Here is a 17572-nt window from a genome sequence, read left to right on the forward strand (position 1 = left end):
TGCTCTATTGCCCTATGTCGCTTTGTTGACATACAGGCAGCAGTTCAGTTGACACCACTTTCCCACAAGTCCGCCCCCCCCCATGAGTGTTTGTTAGAAAGCCTGGCTGAGACAGCCGCCCCCACCCAACTACACCACAACCACAGCGCCACCACATCATTTAAACCTCCACCACCACCACCACACTACCAGAGCTAAAACCACCACCAACACAGTAACCACTACCTCCACACCACTTTAACCACCACCACCACCACCACCCCACCACTAAAGCCACCACCTCACCACTACCCCACCACTAAAACCACCACCTCCACCACCATAGCCACCACCAGCACCACCCCCACACCATTATTGCCACCACCACCAAACCACTATAACCACTATCAACACCACCACCACCACCATCTACACCACCACCAACACCACCACCACCACCGTCAACAAACGTCTTATTAACATCACGTGTCCGACAGACGCCCGGCCCTCCCAGTGTTCTTCAGACCACCCCCTCCAAACCCCCCTCCCCTTCCCTCTCCTCTGCTCTCCCAACCATCTCACCTCCCTCCCCCCCTCTCCCTCTCTCCTCCCTCTCCCCCTCCTCTCGACCTCCCCTCTCCTCTCTCCTCCCCTCCCCTCCTCTCTCCCCCCTCCCCTGCGCTCTCCCCTCTCCTCTCCCCCTCCCCTCTCCTCCCCTCCCCTCCTCTCTCCCCCCTCTCCCTCTCTCCTCCCCTCTCCCCTCCCCTCCTCTCTCCCCCCTCCCCTGCGCTCTCCCCTCTCCTCTCCTCTCCCCCTCCCATCTCCTCCCCTCCCCTCCTCTCTCCCCCCCTCTCCCTCTCTCCTCCCCTCCTCTCTCCCCCCTCCTCTCCCCTCTCCTCTCCTCTCCCCCTCCCATCTCCTCCCCTCCCCTCCTCTCTCCCCCCTCCCCTGCGCTCTCCTCTCCCCTCCCCTCTCCTCCCCCCCCCTCCCCTCCCCTCCCCTCCTCTCCCTCCCTCAGCCCTCCCCTGTGATTCCTCCCTCCTGCCCCCTCCTCCTGGTGATATCAGCCCCCCTCCCCCTCGGATGCCTTCACGCCGGGGTTAAGTTCCCGGCGCGGGCGCGTGGCAGAGATCTGGACGGGGGATAGGGCCGACCCGCGACGGCGGTAGGAGTTCCCCGTGTCTGCCGCCAACCGCGGTAATCCTCTTAATGTCAGCGGGAGACGTTAACAGGATGTACATCCAAACGGCTCTTCCTCACCCTCTCACGCGCGCTAATCTCTTCCGACGTGCGGCAAAAAAAGAGAGGAGAGGCGATGCGGAGGTAGCGGCTGAGGACGAGAGCTCGGTGCACGGTGGCGCCGCGCCAGAGCAGGGCTCATTTGATGCCGTGTTTGACACGTTAGCTCGTGCTCAGAATTAGGACTTTGGGTTTAGCTGCTGTTTGAAGCTGCGCCGCGCACTGATGCCGGTGGTGGGTGGGGCCGGCGGCGGTGGGGGTGGTGGTGGTGGTGGTGGTGGTGGGGGTGGTGGTGGTGGTGGGGGTGGTGGTGGTGGTGGTGGTGGTTTGGGTGGGGGTGGTGGTGGTTGTGGTGGTGGGGGTGGTGGTGGTTGTGGTGGGGGCGGTGGTGGTGGTGGTGGTGGTTTGGGTGGGGGTGGTGGTGGTTGTGGTGGTGGGGGGTGGTGGTGGTTGTGGTGGTGGGGGTGGTGGAGGTGGTGGTGGTTGTGGTGGGGGCGGCGGTGGTGGTGGTTGTGGTGGTGGTTGTGGTGGTGGTGGTGGTTGTGGTGGTGGTGGGGGTGGTGGTGGTTGTGGTGGAGGTGATGCTGTTGATGGTCGTGGTGCTGGTGGTGGTTTTAGGTGGGGGTGCTGGAGGTGGTGGTGGTGATGGTGGTGGGGGGGAGGGTTGGTGGAGGTTGTGATGGTGGTAGTGGTGAGGGTGGAGGAGATGGTGGTGATGGGGGAAGTGACGTTAGTGGTAATGGTGGTTGGAGTGGTGGTGCTGATGGTAGAGGAGGTGGTGGTGGTGGTCGGAAGGTGGTGGTGGTGGGGGTGGGGGTGCTTGTGGTTCTACTAACAGGAAAACCAAGAAGGACTATGATTACAACGACAAACCCCCTATCATATCGGAGAGCATACCGCCATAAGTATCACTAATCACTTATTTAAGTACATGAGTAGGCCTAAATAATTACTGCACACTATAAAAGGAACATTTGGTGTCGAGTTTCCAAGTGCAGACATTATGATGTTGAAAAGGATGTCAGACCATAGCGAAAAACATTTATACAATTACTTATTTACATGAATACATACTTTCTGCATAATCTGGTTTAAATCGTTTCCAAATGAAACATTGAAAGGGATATGTAGTATAAACAAACTTAGCGTACATGTTACCTAGGATCGAGAAGGCCACGTGTAGAGTTTCAGCCTCACTGTTATTAAAACAATATACATGTTTATACAATATCCTGCCCTCCCACACACTTACAGCACACGCATCTTCCACCCGTAATTAAGTCACTGAACGGCAAACTGATTATTTTCCTTTCTCCTTCTGTACAAAGACCTGTCCGAAAGGTTTCAACCATCCGATCTGCCATCAATGAAGAAGATTGATTTGGGTGTGAAACGTTGGTTTCAGGTCCCAACATCCTCTCTGGGCACCAGTGGAAACAGATGCAGCAGGGCCTTTCGTGGTGTTATGATCTGGAGCGGTGTGATTCGCCTAACGTGTTCCCCGACTCGAAACACATGAGTGGCTCTTTAACGGACGTGCCCTAAATGGAGGCTTTAGTAATGAACCACAGGATGGAATGCAGGAGGGCTCCCATTTCTGAGTCTGACCAATGGTGTCGCTCTATGTGTCTCTCTGTCCGTATGTATGTCCGCCCATCTGTCTGTCTGCATGTCTGTCGTCATTGTGGGTGTCTGTATATATGTGTGCGTGTGTGTGTGATTGCTTGTGTGTGTGTTTTTGCGTGTATATGCACATGCATGTTTGTATGCATGTGCGTGTGTGTTTGTGAGTGTGCGTGTGTGCGCATGCATGTGTGGGATAGATGGGATAGTATGGGGGCTGAGACATGTAAAAAAAAATGACATTCCCAAAACGATTTGCAAATTCAAAAAAATAAACAAGTCAATAACGGAAAACACAAAGAAAAATACACTTAAAATACAACAACTCAAACGCAAAAGCCACAACATAACGGAAGGGATCTTCAGCGGATGTTGACAATGAAAAAGACTGCCTGCATACTATTATTATATACTCACACAGAAAAGAATGTGGATAGCATACGCCTAATTAAAAGAATAGGTGTTCTTTGAAATGCCAGCTTCCCTTGTGCCGGGCTTATCGGCATCATATAAGAATTTGATGTTCTTTCAACATGAACTGCAGAATCCCGATTCACTGCCAACATCAATGACGCTCTTCATTGTGTCGTGGTTCTTGTGTTTCCGTCGGTGTGCTTGCGTCTTTGCGAATTTGCAAAGTGTTTTGGATTTGCTCTGGATGTGTTTGTTGGAAACGTCTCGACCACTGAAGGGTCTCGGTAGCTCATGCCTCGTCTCGACATCAAGGACCCATCAGTGTTGATGAATTCTCCCCATCGTCCAGCCTTTTGCTGGCCTGGTGGCTGCCAGTTCTCTGCTCAGGGGATCACTCTGGACTCCAAATCGATAGGCTGCTCGTTTATTCAACCAACACGCCTTTTAGCAGCTCTTTTATGTCGGCTTGCCCCCTTCGCCTTTTTTTTTTAATCATTTTGAATTTCAAGGTGGGGATTCAGAGGGGTGTTTAGGGATGTAACCCAAGTCATCTGCCTCTCTTTGAAAAATGTATCAGCCCCCCCCCGCCCAAAAAAGATAAAAGTTATTCTCAATACTTGTATCTTAGAATGTGAGAATGCTCAATCTGTAAGTCTTTCACTAAGAGAGCGGGGGGGAAGGTGGGGGTCGGAAAGGGGGGAATCTGCTGGGCTTTCTTTTGATAGAGAGAGGAATCAATATTGTATGAATTCCATCGCTGCTGAATTCCCGCTTGACCAGGAGCCCTCCCCACCCCCGACACCACATCTTACCCGCCGCCACTTATCAGCCCCGGTGCGAGGCCGTGTCCAACCCCTTCCCTGGATCCGCCCCCCCCCAAGGTCCCAGTGCGGACCCCCCCCCCCCATACCCCCACACACCACCACCCCCGTGTTGGCAGCCTGTTGTGCCGGCCTGGGGCCAGAAGAAGCCTGTCTCTGGGGGGTCCGCCTCCGATCAAATGGCAACCGTTTCCCCCCTAAAGAGGCCGAGATGGGGGGTCTGTGATCGTCTGCCTGTGATGTGCTTCACGCTGTAATGGCTGTAGGTCGTGATTGACACGTGGAGGGAGGCCGGGCGCCGTGTGGGGGCGGGTCCACGTTGTAGGAACATTACGGGGACACTGCAGCCCGCTGGAGCTAGCCAGGGAGATCCTGTGAGGTGTGGGTGGGATTAGCCTTACAAGCCGTTTCGAAAATCTGCCCCATATGACATCACTAGTGGGCGTGTCCACCTAGATCTGTGTTGGCTAATCACACTCACACCTGGTGGCATAATATGTCTCCTTTAAACGTTCTGGGTTCAAACCCCAGAGTCCACAGTCTGCCCTACATGCACCCTTGGGCGAGGCGGCTTTATTGACTGTACTTCACTACGAGTTGATTTGGATGTTAGTGTCATCTGCTAAATGACTAGATAGTAGCCAGTAATAGAAGAGCCGGTACTGATTCACTCGTTACTAATGGCTGATTTAATCATTCATTTGTAGTTTTAGATTTCAAGGCATGGGTGGAGGATGACTGGTGGTGTAGACTCCGGCCGTGGTGGTGTAGACGGAGGCCGTGGTGGTGTTTTGGAAGCGCTATTGTGCTTCAACGTGATTAGGATATTTTTTTGTTGTTGTTCAAGGTTGTCAGAATTCATTGGGCATGATTGAACACTTTGATGGTGTTTCAGGGGAATACGGAATTTGCTTATCAAAACCGTCTCAGACATCATTAGCGGAAACAACGCCCTACATACGTTTATTATGCCTCTGAAGCTTTTATATTAGGTAATTGTTATGTTCCAGGCTTTTTTCGTTAATATCTGCAAAATATGGGAGAATATTTCAACATAACATCCCAAAGTCCTCCTCATCTCTCCCTAAAAGGTGAACATATATTTGTGTGAGGAATCCTGTGTCCTGAGAGTCAGGGACACCACTGCTCGCTTTGTGTGTTTAAACATGTGTACATGTGTGTGTGTGTTTGAACACGTGCGTGTGTGCTTGGGTGTGTGTGTGAGTCAGCCGGGGAGCAGGCCTTTCGTTGGTGTGAATCCTGTGTCTTAAGAACCAGGAGGCACTGCGATACATAAGGGTTCCTCAAGTCTCAAGACGGACGGAGAGGAAGTGATCATATTAGTTCATCTCACATCAGTGTGCCGCTTACGTCCTCGGCAGCATTTCAAGTGTGTCCTCATGCGCTCATAGAAACTGACAGGAACTTTTCCAGGCCTTTTTTTCTTTTTTTACAAAGCGTGGTTTTAAATGAACCTTTGCTGGTTCTGAGCGCACGGAGGGGGCGACCGCCCTTTGATGTGCGGGGGGTTTGAGATGTGATGAGGGCCGTTCAAAGCGAAGCATCAAGTAGCTTCAAGATGGCCGAGGCGCAAACGCTTGCTTTCGTCAAGGTACTGGAGCCGGCGAAGCAGCTGCAGATGAAGACGGAGACGAAGAAGAAGATGCGGCTCCGCGTTCTTACCTTAAAAACGCAGAGAGGAGCAGATGAAACGATGTCTGACATTAAATATAGATGCTTCCTTGTAGTACTGTCTGGGCTTTTTGAAACACATTCTTGTAATCCATAAATCTTGAAGCACTGCGCACGTGGTTTTTTTTTATTGAGGAATCCACAGAGCCTGGTGACTTATGTTTGAATAATCGAGCGATCACATAACACACATCTCATTACCTTTAGCAAAAGACGCCGTTGCCATTTCTTTCTCTCGTCTTTTTTCTACATTCTGGGGGTCTATAAATAATGAATGGATCAGTTCTCAGAGCTTTTGAACCAGGAGTTCAACCAGCGTCAGCCTCGGCAAAGTTACAGGCCCGCTTGAAGAGGAGTTTGCGAACGGAGGAACTCGTTTTTTATGTTCTTCTCAACCCGTTCATGTATGAACCGAGGGCTGAACGCAATCTAGATCCTCCTTTAATATCTAAGGGGTCCCCAACATTTCTCCGTCCCTAGACCCAATTTCCCGCTCTAAATTGTTTTGCCACCCCAACTTTATCTTCTGCTTCCACACAAACAGATTTGACCCAATCAACATCTGTAACATCAACGTCCCGGTGAACGTAAGGGATTAGTAATCGTCAACTCGTGGTTATGAAACATTAGCCAGGCAGTTATAGACAGTATATTCATGAAGTTGATGAGAACTTTAAAAAAAAAAACAAGGTTTGTTTAAATGGATCATCAAATATCTATTATTATCTATATCTATCTACTGCAACCCCATATGCATATCAGGAAAAAAACTACTTTGCACTGGTAACACAAGACCTGTTTCTGTTACTCTGAGATCTAGGGTTGCTGCTCCATCAACCCTGCCGTTGCGGCAACGATATGTGTGCGTGGCAGCGACGTGTGTGTGTGTGTGGCAGCGATGTGTGTGTGTGGCAATAATGAGTGTTAGGCAGCGATGTGTGTGTGCGTGTGGCAGCGATGTGTGTGTGTGTGTGTGTGTGGCAGCAACGTGTGTTTGTGGCAGCGACGAGTGTGTATGTATGTGTGTGTGGCAGCAGCGACGTGTGTGTGGCAGCGTCGTGTGAGTGTGTGTGTGTGGCAGCGACAACAGATTCTGTGTGCGTGTGTCGCTCCGCTTGGCCGGCCGCTCGTTGGCTGGCTCCTTGTTGCGTTACGCCGATTTGCTGTGTTTGTTTGTTGTTCGCTGTTGACGCAGGGCCGGCGACGAGGCTCCAGCAGAGAGTGCCACGCCGGCGGGCCCACCAGCCCAAGCTTCTGCACAGCCCCGAGGACAGCCTGTACTACAACCAGCTCAATGTCAGTTCAAAGCCCCCCTCCCCCACCACGCACCACCACCGCCGACCCCCTTCCCACCACCGCCCTCGATAACAGGCCTTTGTCTGACTTTGGTTCCAGATGATAATACAATTAGAGCTACCTGTGCCAGACCCTGCAGCTGCAACTCCCCCCCCCTACATGCATCCCTGCCTCTTGTCTTGAACATGTGCTTATGCTCTTTATCTGTTTCTTTCATGTCAGGATGTCTGCCTTCACGGTGAATAATTGATGTGGTTTATCAAAGCTGAGCGAGATGCGCGCTTCATCAGGCTCACTTGAGCCCCTTTGATCAGAAAAAAAAAAATAAAAATTATGCCGGGACTTCTGATATTATCAGCATCTGCTCGCATTCAACACAAAATCACTTTGAATTAAAAATTAATGACTCGCCCCGCGCCCGTCTTCTCTGACTGTGCTCTGGGCTCTGTCCTCAGAGGGTGCTGGAACACCAGGGGAGCAAGAGGAAACCCAGGAAACTCGGGTGAGTACGGAACGCCTTCCCCTCTCGTGGCGACGCCAAGGAGAGCGAGGGCCTGGTGGGGCCCCTGGTGGGGCCCCCTTGCTGCCACAAATGGAGTTGTTTTCTTAGGATGTAAATACTGCGCTGGAAATAACATGGTGGGGGGGGCGGAGCAAGGGGGAGATAGGGGGCGTTGGGGGGGGGGGGGGCGGGGGGAGGAGTCATTAGCGCTGCTCGCTGCTATATGGGGAGGCTTTTGTGGCCAAACCCATTCCTCTGACTTTATTCACTCATTCATCCATTAATAAAGACCTTCTCCCAACCCATGCATCTGCAGGTATGCAGTTATTGACCCATTCATCTTTTAATAAAGGCCTCTTCGCTAAACCCACCCACCTTTGGTTATTAATTCATTCATCTATTCACCTGTTTAAAAAGACCTCTTCTCCAAACTAATGCTTCTTTGGTTATTCATTCATTCATCTATTCACCTGTTTATAAAGACCTCTTCTCCAAACTAATGCTTCTTTGGTTATTCACTCATTCATCTATTCACCTGTTTATAAAGACCTCTTCTCCAAACTAATGCTTCTTTGGTTATTCACTCATTCATCTATTCGCCTGTTTATAAAGACCTCTTCTCCAAACTAATGCTTCTTTGGTTATTCATTCATTCATCTATTCACCTGTTTATAAAGACCTCTTCTCCAAACTAATGCTTCTTTGGTCATTCATTGTTTATCGATTTGTGTTCATGTGAATCTGTATTTATAGTATTTAAATGTATTGATTTCCTTTGGTTTCTATTGATTTCCTCTTCGTTATGGTGGCGTTCCCCTCCCCAGTCAGATCAAAGTCCTGGACGGGGAGGACGAGTACTACAAGCTCCTGGCCAGCGTGGACTCCATCCCGGAGGAGAGGCTCTACGGGCCTGGGACCCCCCACACCCTGTTCTGAGTACCTCCTGGGGGGCCGCAGCCCAGCCTTACTCTCCCTGAGAACCGGTAAGACAGACGGACAGACAGACAGACACACACACATAACAGTGGGAAGGTAGACAGGCATGCAGATGGATAGACACTGGACAGATAGACATACAGACGGATAGACACTGGGTACAGACAGAAAGACAGACAGACACTGGGAAGAAACGGACAGACACAGTCACTGCGTAGAGGCAGGTATTCAGAGTGTTATTGTGCGTGCGTGCGTGCGTGCGTGCGTGCGTGCGTGTGTGCAAACACAAGCGGAAGCAAGGAATCAATATGACCAAAAGTAAGAAGTAACCTTTATTAGAACTCAGGTAATTCACTCAGCTTTAAATCCATCATTAGCTTTGTCACATTGTCCAGTGAAGCTAAGTCAGTAGAGCAAGGCATTAACACTGCCAGAGTTGGGGGTTTCAATCCCACTACTAAGAAATATAGGCAATCTCATATGTATTTACACTGCTCACGACATTTAGTGAGCGACGTCCTTCGTCAACACAGGTTCATCTAATGTCAACCAAGCTATCAAACGAACCAGAAACCAGAAGCGGGGACTCAAAAGGCTTCAGCGATGAATAAGACCAGAAGGACTTTGTTTGTTCGCGGCCCAAAGACTAAAGCACGGCGGGGCAGTGCAGGGATTAGCTGATACTATATGACAACCATTATGACCGTTGTTACGGAGTCACAATATCAGAAGACAAACAGCATGCCTCCAGGTATACCGCGGCGATGACGTCAGAGGTCGGGCTAGCAGGCAGGGTTTTCTTTTAAAGCGTTTGTCAACCAAACTCTTTAAAGGTCGATGTGTAGAATGGAGTGGCCATGTAGATTGAGACCAGCTGAATAACCCCGGCCTTTACACCTTCCTTATGACTATGGTGGCCTGTACTGGCCTATATTGTATGAGGGCCCAGTAGGTATTTCCTTGTTGCGCAAAATAAATACGTTTTTACCTCGGAAAGTTCATTTTTGAAGGTATTGTCAGAGTCACCATGGTCTCTGAAGATGTTGTAGGACATGGCAGAGGAAACAGCCTGTTTACGTGTATCAACACACAGTCCTCCTATTGCATCCATAGTAGGACATTTATTGACCTATAATTATCGCTATCGGTTGTATGTATTGATATATTCATCTCAATAGCAGTCGGTGCTACAAACCAATGTTTACTTGCACTGCGGTACGTGAATATTGGTTGCTTTCGATAAGATGACTGTTTTAAGTTGTATCGCAACAGTTTGGGCTTTCGATACCAACTTTCTCCAAAAGCGTGACTGCCTACTTTAAGTTATCAGACAGGGAAACAACCTCAAAAACGAACATCCCCAAAACATTGGATGTATTATGGAATGCTTGGACGTTATAATATAACACTTCTTCACCACCACCACCACCCCCACCCTCTCACCACCACAACCAAACAAGACCCCACTGATTTCCCCTCAGTTCCCCCTCACCACACACACACACACACACACACACACACACACACACACACTTTGTATTTCACCCCTAAGTGCAGCAGGAATTTTCGGTTAAAGATGTGAAGTGTCGGAAACGCCGGGCCTCTCCGCCCTCCCTCTCCCCGCCCTCTCTCTCCCCCTCCCTCCCTCCCCCCCTCCCCTCCCCTCTCTCTCCAATTTGCATATCATTTACTGCATCTCTCTTTTGTTGACACCCCCGGCCCTGGGAAGAGATCTTGATCGTAATAGGAAGGGTAGGGCAGTAGGGGGGGCAGACCCCCGTCCTCACGCACGGCGGGGGGGGACATTAGAGGTCTAGGGCCTGGGTAGCCGGGAATGCTCCCCTGGATGTCAGGTTCACCAGACCCCGGCGCGCTGAGACGCCCCCCCCCACGGGCACATATCAGCGGCATCCCCCCCCAGCCCGCTGCGGAGACGCGGAGCTCCAGGTACGCCGCGTGATAAGCCCATCAGGGATTCGCCGCGGTTGACCTGAATCAGAAGCACTTTCCTATGTTGATTTAGTAGCCGACTTTGTAGTTGTTTAAAGGGAATGGCTGAGTCGGTTAGCTGCTAGCTCTGATGTTAGCTAACATTTAAGCCCTTACAGTTGCCGTAAGGGGCAATGAAGGCTTTGAATTACCTTAAAGTAAACAATCTCAGTTGCGGTCCACTATACATTTGATGTTTTTGGATTTTCATAACAATAAATAAGAAAAAAAACGTTGTGCAATTTGAGTATGATGTTAACGTGTAACAGAATGCTATCCTGCTGTCACAAATCGTTGAAATTCCACTTATTGAAATCCTTGCTATTAGTTCAAACTCATCCCCAGGGGAACATACTCACACGTCGTCACCGCCACCATTCCTTAATCATTCCTTAATCATTCCTTAATCATTCTGTAATCATCCCAACACAGAGAGGAAATGGTGTCAGACAGCACCATGCTAACATCACAGACAGCCTCGCAGACAGCACCATGCCAGCACCATGCTAACACCGCAGACAGCACCATGCCAGCACCATGCTAACACCGCAGACAGCACCATGCTAGCACCATGCTAGCACCGCAGACAGCACCATGCTAACACCGCAGACAGCACCATGCCAGCACCATGCTAACACCGCAGACAGCACCATGCCAGCACCATGCTAACACCGCAGACAGCACCATGCTAACACCATGCTAGCACCGCAGACAGCACCATGCCAGCACCATGCTAACACCGCAGACAGCACAATGCCAGCACCATGCTAACACCGCAGACAGCACCATGCTAACACCATGCTAGCACCGCAGACAGCACCATGCTAACACCGCAGACAGCACCATGCTAGCACCATGCTAAGACCATGCTAGCACCGCAGACAGCACCATGCTAGCCTAATGCTAGCACCATGCTAACACCGCAGACAGCACGGGAGCCATTGCGCGTGCGGCGCTGAAGCTAGTTGAAACGCGCTCCGCCACCATTCCTTAATCATTCCTTAATCGTTCCTTAATCGTTCCGTAATCATCCCAACACAGAGAGGAAATGGTGTCAGACAGCACCATGCTTACACCATGCTAACACCGCAGACAGCCACGCAGACAGCACCATGCTTACACCATGCTAACACCGCAGACAGCACCATGCTAACACCGCAGACAGCACCATGCTCACGCCATGCTAGCACCGCAGACAGCACCATGCTAGCACCGCAGACAGCACCATGCAAGCACCGTGCTAGCTGGTTGCAGCTAGTTGAAACGCACTCCGCCACCGCGGCGGCGGCGCGGAGCCGTAATTAGAGATCCCGGGTTGCGCTGCAGAGGGCCTAGCTGGGGAGCCTCTCTGAAGAGCAGAAATAGGTCACACTGAGCACCCTGTAGAGCGCCTTAAAAGTACACTGAATCACTTAAGTGTGATCGCGCTCCCTTGATTATTCCGGCCCTGTTTTTTTTTAAGATAAGAAAACTCAAACGAGGCCGGTCGTTTGAGTTATAATAACGAGGTAGCATGCGTAGCGGGCATTTCCTCCGCTGCGGTTCGGTTTGGTTTGCTAATAGCAGTGACTCGGCTTACACCTTTACGACACCTAGCGCATTGTTTTTTTAAAGATTTATGTTTTCCAATTTTATGCTTTATTCATGAAGAGATAGACAGTGAGGTTTTGGAGAGAGGAGGACGTGCAGCAAAGGACCAGGGGCAGGAATCGACCCCGGTTCACTGCGGTGAGGACTGAGCCTTAATGGTACGCTCTCTACCCATGAACCACCGGGACGCCCCCACCTAACACATCGTTAGACAGACCACTGGTGTCTCCCTGTAAAACCAGTCCCTGGGGACCACTGCTTTACTGGGGGATGTTGAAGTCCCTCTGGCCACCAGTTCGTTTCCTGTTTAAAAACCTTTTACTCACTGTCAACAACACTGCTGACGTTAAGCTTGTCCCCCTTTGCGCAAAAACACGCCGCATGTCCTTTAAAAGAAAAAAGGCACCCATGTCTCCCTGAATCTTCTAATCCAGAGTCCCCACCCGACGTTGTGACGTCAATCAAGCTGAGGCCTCCACAAATGATGAAAAGCTTTTCTCTTTTTTCTTCCATTCTTCTTATTTCCGCGCGGTAGGTAGCAGCACACTTACCTTCTCGCCCGCCGGTGACATCTCACTTCAAAGGGAGGCGCGATTAGTGCAACATTGTCCTGCTCTGCAGCCCCGTCGGTTCAAAGGGAGTGCGTGAATGGGGCGACGGAGGGGCCTCTTGTGAGCCCGCCTGAATGCACTCTACGTGGGGTTCGGTAAACCGATGTCTGGTCCCGCACGCCGGAGGAACGCCGCTGTATGTTTACACGTCAGACCCCGCTTAATGCACCCCGCAGTGTGTTTGCGACCCGGTGGAGATCGCTCCCGGTTTCTGATAGTAAGGCGACGAGGGAGGCCGTCTGACGTAGAGACAGGGAGAGGTGATTTAGGGCGCCCCGCCACGTTGACATTGTGATGGAGCTTGAGCTGACGGAGACGGAGAGAGAATGTAAGGCATGCATGTCAAACAAACACTGTGTGTGTGTGTGTGTGTGTGTGTGTGTGCGTCTGTGTGTGTGTTTGTGTTCCTGTGTGTGTCTGTGTGTGTGTGTGGGTTTGTGTTCCTGTGTGTGTCAGTGTGTCTGTGTGTGCGTCTGTTTGTGTGTGTGTGTGTGTGTGCGTCTGTTTGTGTGTGTGTGTGTGTGTGTGTGTGTGTGTGTGTGTGTGTGTGTGTGTAAGCAAAACAAACTTCCCCCTTATGTCTGCATTAAGGGAGCGAGGGACAGGGAGAGAGGAGGAACGGGAGGAGATAAAAGCGGCGACAGAGGACGCACATCAAAGGCCTTTAATGACGCGGGGCCGTTAGGGTCACAGGGGCCTTTGTTTCAGCTTCCTCACACCTGCAATTCGTTGAGGGGGATTCTATGCACCGTCGAATTGTTTGCATTTGCATGAGTATAAAACGCATGCATGAGGAAATGCCCCCCCCCCCAGCTCCTATCCAACCAGCTGTCCACCCCCCCTCCTCCCCCACAGCCCATTCTTCACTAGTGACCAAATGTTGTGCTGATAATTACAGCTGTCTTTTCATTAGCGGAGGAAGCACACACACTGACATTCTCTTATACCCCCCCCCCCCCCCCCCCCCCTCCCGCAATGTAAAGGGAGAGATGAGCAGCTAGGACGCGGCCGGGCGGAGACAGGCAGGACAATAGGAACAGTATGGCGGCGGGCTGTTATCCGGCACGCTATGACATTTGTTTAGTTCAAACTTTGTCTTTTTTCCCCCTCGTTCAGCGCCTCCGGTACTGGAATGGGATTTGACAAATCAGAGCGTGAAAATCGTGATTAGCTTCTCTGGGTTTTGAGACGGGGGGGAAGGGGGTGGGGGGGGACTTGGCATGGCCGAAGGTGTAACCTGTTTAGTTTCTGCCCCCGCGTTGCTTCCCCAGATGGTGTGACCAGCTGCTGGCGTAGGGACACTGGACGGGGGTGAGAGAGAGAGGGAGAGGGAGAGAGAGGGAGAGAGAGAGAGAGAGAGGGACAGAGATAGAGAGAGAGGGACAGAGGGAGAGAGAGAGGGACAGAGAGAGAGAGAGAGATTGTGTGTGTCTTGGTCATTGCCGCTGGCTACAGGAGCCTATCACCTGGTGTCCAACTAAATGGCTTTTTAATTGAGGCCAGGATAAAATGGTGTCAATGACACGGCGAGCTTTAAGAGCTAGTGGAGCCGTCCTAAATGACTCTCATAAAGAAGAGAAACCGTGCTGCAAATAAGTATGTGAGTGTGTCTTGTCTTTCTGTCTTTGTGCTTGGGTCTAGCTAGGAGTGTGTGAATGTGCGTGGGTGTGTATGTGTGTTCAGATAATGGCCATAGTAAAGACCATATTAAGAACATATCAACTATATTTTCCCTATGGTGCAGAACGGGGAGGGACAGAAAAAACGACGTGAACCATTTTTTTATAATTTCCTTTTCTAGGCTGATCCTCATCATATTTCTTCTTTAACAAAGCTCTTTTCTTGAGAACTTCCCATAACATACATCTGCTATTTCACATGTTCTTAAACATGTATTTGTTTAGCAGATGGGTTTATCCCCGGCGGCCTGTGTGAGGTTAAACAATCAAATCCTACAATCCAAAACGCTGGAGCCAACTTTAAATGGGGCCGGGCCTGCAGAAGTTAGCAGTACCAGTATGGTTACGGCTTGGCCGAGGGAATAGAAACAAGGTTATTCAATATTTACATCATCAATCACTTTGCGTTGGTGCGCCATCACGAAACCTTGCATACGTACAGCGTATAATACTACTTATTGCTTTCACTGAACGTTTTATTTACTGTAGGTATATAATACAGTATAATATATCTTTATAAACAAACCTATTATATACTGTATGTTTAATAACACTGTATAATATACGTTCATATACACTGAAAATATTATTTACTGGATGTATATAAAACAGTATATAATATCTAATAAGGTCATGTCAACTAAAGGTATATATACTGTATGTATGTTAAAACAGTATATAATATCTAATATGGCCATATACACTGAAGGTATTATATTGTATATGTATATAAAACAGTATATAATATACATTCATATTGACTGAAGGTATTAGATACTGAATTATATAAAACAGTATATATATTAATTCATATAGACTGAAGGTATCATATACTATATGCATAAAACCAGTATATAATATACATTCATATGCACTAAATGTCTTGTATACTGTATGTATAAAAAAAAAAGTATATAATATTCGTTCATATACGCTGAAAGCACCACACTTTATCCCCTTCACATCTCCGTTCAGCCGTTAAATGTATATATGATCTGTTGCTTCCACAGGTGGTCACCCTGTAAAACACCCCCCCCCAACCCCGGGGGGGAGGACCCAGGGGTGGGGGGGGAACCCGGGGGGTACGCTGACCCGTCCCGTCTGCTGCGACCTCTGGCCCAGAGCCGCACATTGCCAAGGCTCTGCTGTTTGCTCTTGAATATGTGGAGCACCCCAGCTTCACAGAGACCAGAGTGGAGGAGGAGGAGGAGGAGGAGGAGGAGGTTGAGGTGGAGGAGGAGGAGGAGGAGGAGGAGGAGGAGGAGGAGGAGGAGGAGGAGGTGGTGGAGGTAGAGGAGGTGGAGGAGGAGGCGGTGCACGGGGTTAGAGTTGTATCGCATTGCAGGGGGAAAATTAGTGAGACCAAAGTTGGGGTTTGTGTGTGCGCGGCGCGGGGAACAATGGCGGCTCTCTGTCAGAGAGCGACTTCAAAGGCCGCGCTGAGTGACTGCTCTGAGTTCTACTTTGTTGTAGATCACTGAGGAAATTCACAGATGTTTTCTCATACGAGACGCCATTATAGCAGCTCAAGTACCCTGTAGCCCCAAGCAACTCTGCCTCTCTCTCGCCCCCTCTCCCTCTCTCTCCCTCTCGCTCTCTCTCCCCTTCTCTCACTTTTTTTTTAACTCACGAGCTCCCCCCTACACCCATCGTATCTCTCATCTCTCGCGCAGGGAGACAGATGTGGAACCTGTTTTATTTCCAACCGTCCAAAGTCTTGGACAGTTGGAAAGTTGGAACGGTGCGAGTCGTCGTGACGACCGTTACTGACGTCGCTGCTCTGTCTTCATCAACTGTCGGATCGCTGGAGGCCTCAGCCTTCCCTAATCTCAGCATGAGAGCTTTAGAAGTTCCACAGAGTTGAGGAACAAACCGGGAGAACCAGAAGAGTTATGGTTATGGACGAGGGCGGCTTATGTTAGTGGTCGTTATGTTAGGGGTCGTAGATATTGTATCATACATGTGTAATACAGTATGTGTTCTCTTTCTCCTCTGCAGATGGCCTTCGTTCACACTTCACCGGACCTAAAGATTGCATAATCACACGACTTGTGATATTGTCAATTCTATTTATTTTTTAGAAATCGCTTTTTTTATTATTTCTTTCGTCAATGGATGTTGTTCTTTGGGTTACTTTTTGCTCTTGGTTCATTGTTCGCTTGATATTTTATAAAAAGATTAAGAAAAAACCTTCCTGTTGCTGCTTCTACTTCCAGAAGTTCTTCGAGATTCTAGGAAAAATCGTAATAAACCCATCAAAACCTTTAACATAACGTCTTACAAATGAAAGGTTGCGGTGTACCCAATGTAAATATTTATGAATAAAGTTCTGAGATCTGCGACCGTGAAAGACTTTGTGTTGCACATGTATGTTAATATATAAGGAAACATGTATGTTAATATTGTGAATATGTGGAAATGTACGCACACATGTTTCCATACACAGTAATATATCCCCAGACTTTCTATTAGTCATACGTTATCCATGAACATCACAAGACTCAACGATATCTCCCCATGAAATTGTGTTTCCTTATCTTTAAAGATGATTGAGATGATCTTTGGATCACGTGTTTATTCACTGGCAGGGTGTTCGCTGCTAGCATTGACTGTTTGATGTTTTAACTAAACTCACACAGCAGCGACAAACTTTGCCGTCTGACCTCCTTTAGCTTTTGCTGCTTCTTTGGTATAATCTCGGTCAGAAAAGAGACTCTCAAACCAAGTTACAATTGATTTTGTCGTGTACGGTATTTATGGGTCCTCCTGGATGTGTCAAAATAACAGTATATCCCTGAAGAAATGCTGCGTATAACATGAGCTTCATTGTAATGGTTGTTTCATGGGTATAAATCTCAATCTGTAATTCAATCCCATGAGCTTGGGCAGAAAGCAGACACACAGGTGGAGGATGAGAAACCATCGACAGAAGTAGAAATGTTTGTTGTAAAAGAATAAGATCAGACAAAAGACCTGTAAAGTCTCTGACAATGTGCTTTAAATAACGTTGAGGTTTGCATCCCAATGAGCATGTGTCCTGTTTGTGTGGAGAGTTATGGCGCAGGGATGTTTTTATGGGCCTTCGGGGCCGTCCATGTCATCTGTTGATAAATAAGTGTGATTTGATTTGTTTTCTCACTGAGAGTCAAGGACTTCAGCTTTTTGTTTGCCTTTGAATCTGAAACTTTTTGCCTGTTCACC

General features: G+C 49.2%; 1 protein-coding gene across 1 annotated transcript in view; it reads left to right on the forward strand.

The window, feature by feature from the left end:
- Nucleotides 1–16450, forward strand: part of myo3b (myosin IIIB) — an 80013-nt gene extending 63563 nt beyond the window's left edge. The window contains exons 33-36 of the mRNA XM_079733849.1: nucleotides 6964–7064; nucleotides 7520–7566; nucleotides 8391–8549; nucleotides 16370–16450. Coding sequence (XP_079589975.1) covers nucleotides 6964–7064; nucleotides 7520–7566; nucleotides 8391–8502 — 260 coding nt within the window. The 3' untranslated portion in view covers nucleotides 8503–8549; nucleotides 16370–16450. The remainder of the gene's footprint in view (nucleotides 1–6963; nucleotides 7065–7519; nucleotides 7567–8390; nucleotides 8550–16369) is intronic.
- Nucleotides 16451–17572: the final 1122 nt, after the last annotated feature.

Source organism: Pollachius pollachius (genome assembly GCF_949987615.1).
Source record: "Pollachius pollachius genome assembly, chromosome: 3".
NCBI lineage: Eukaryota > Metazoa > Chordata > Actinopteri > Gadiformes > Gadidae > Pollachius > Pollachius pollachius.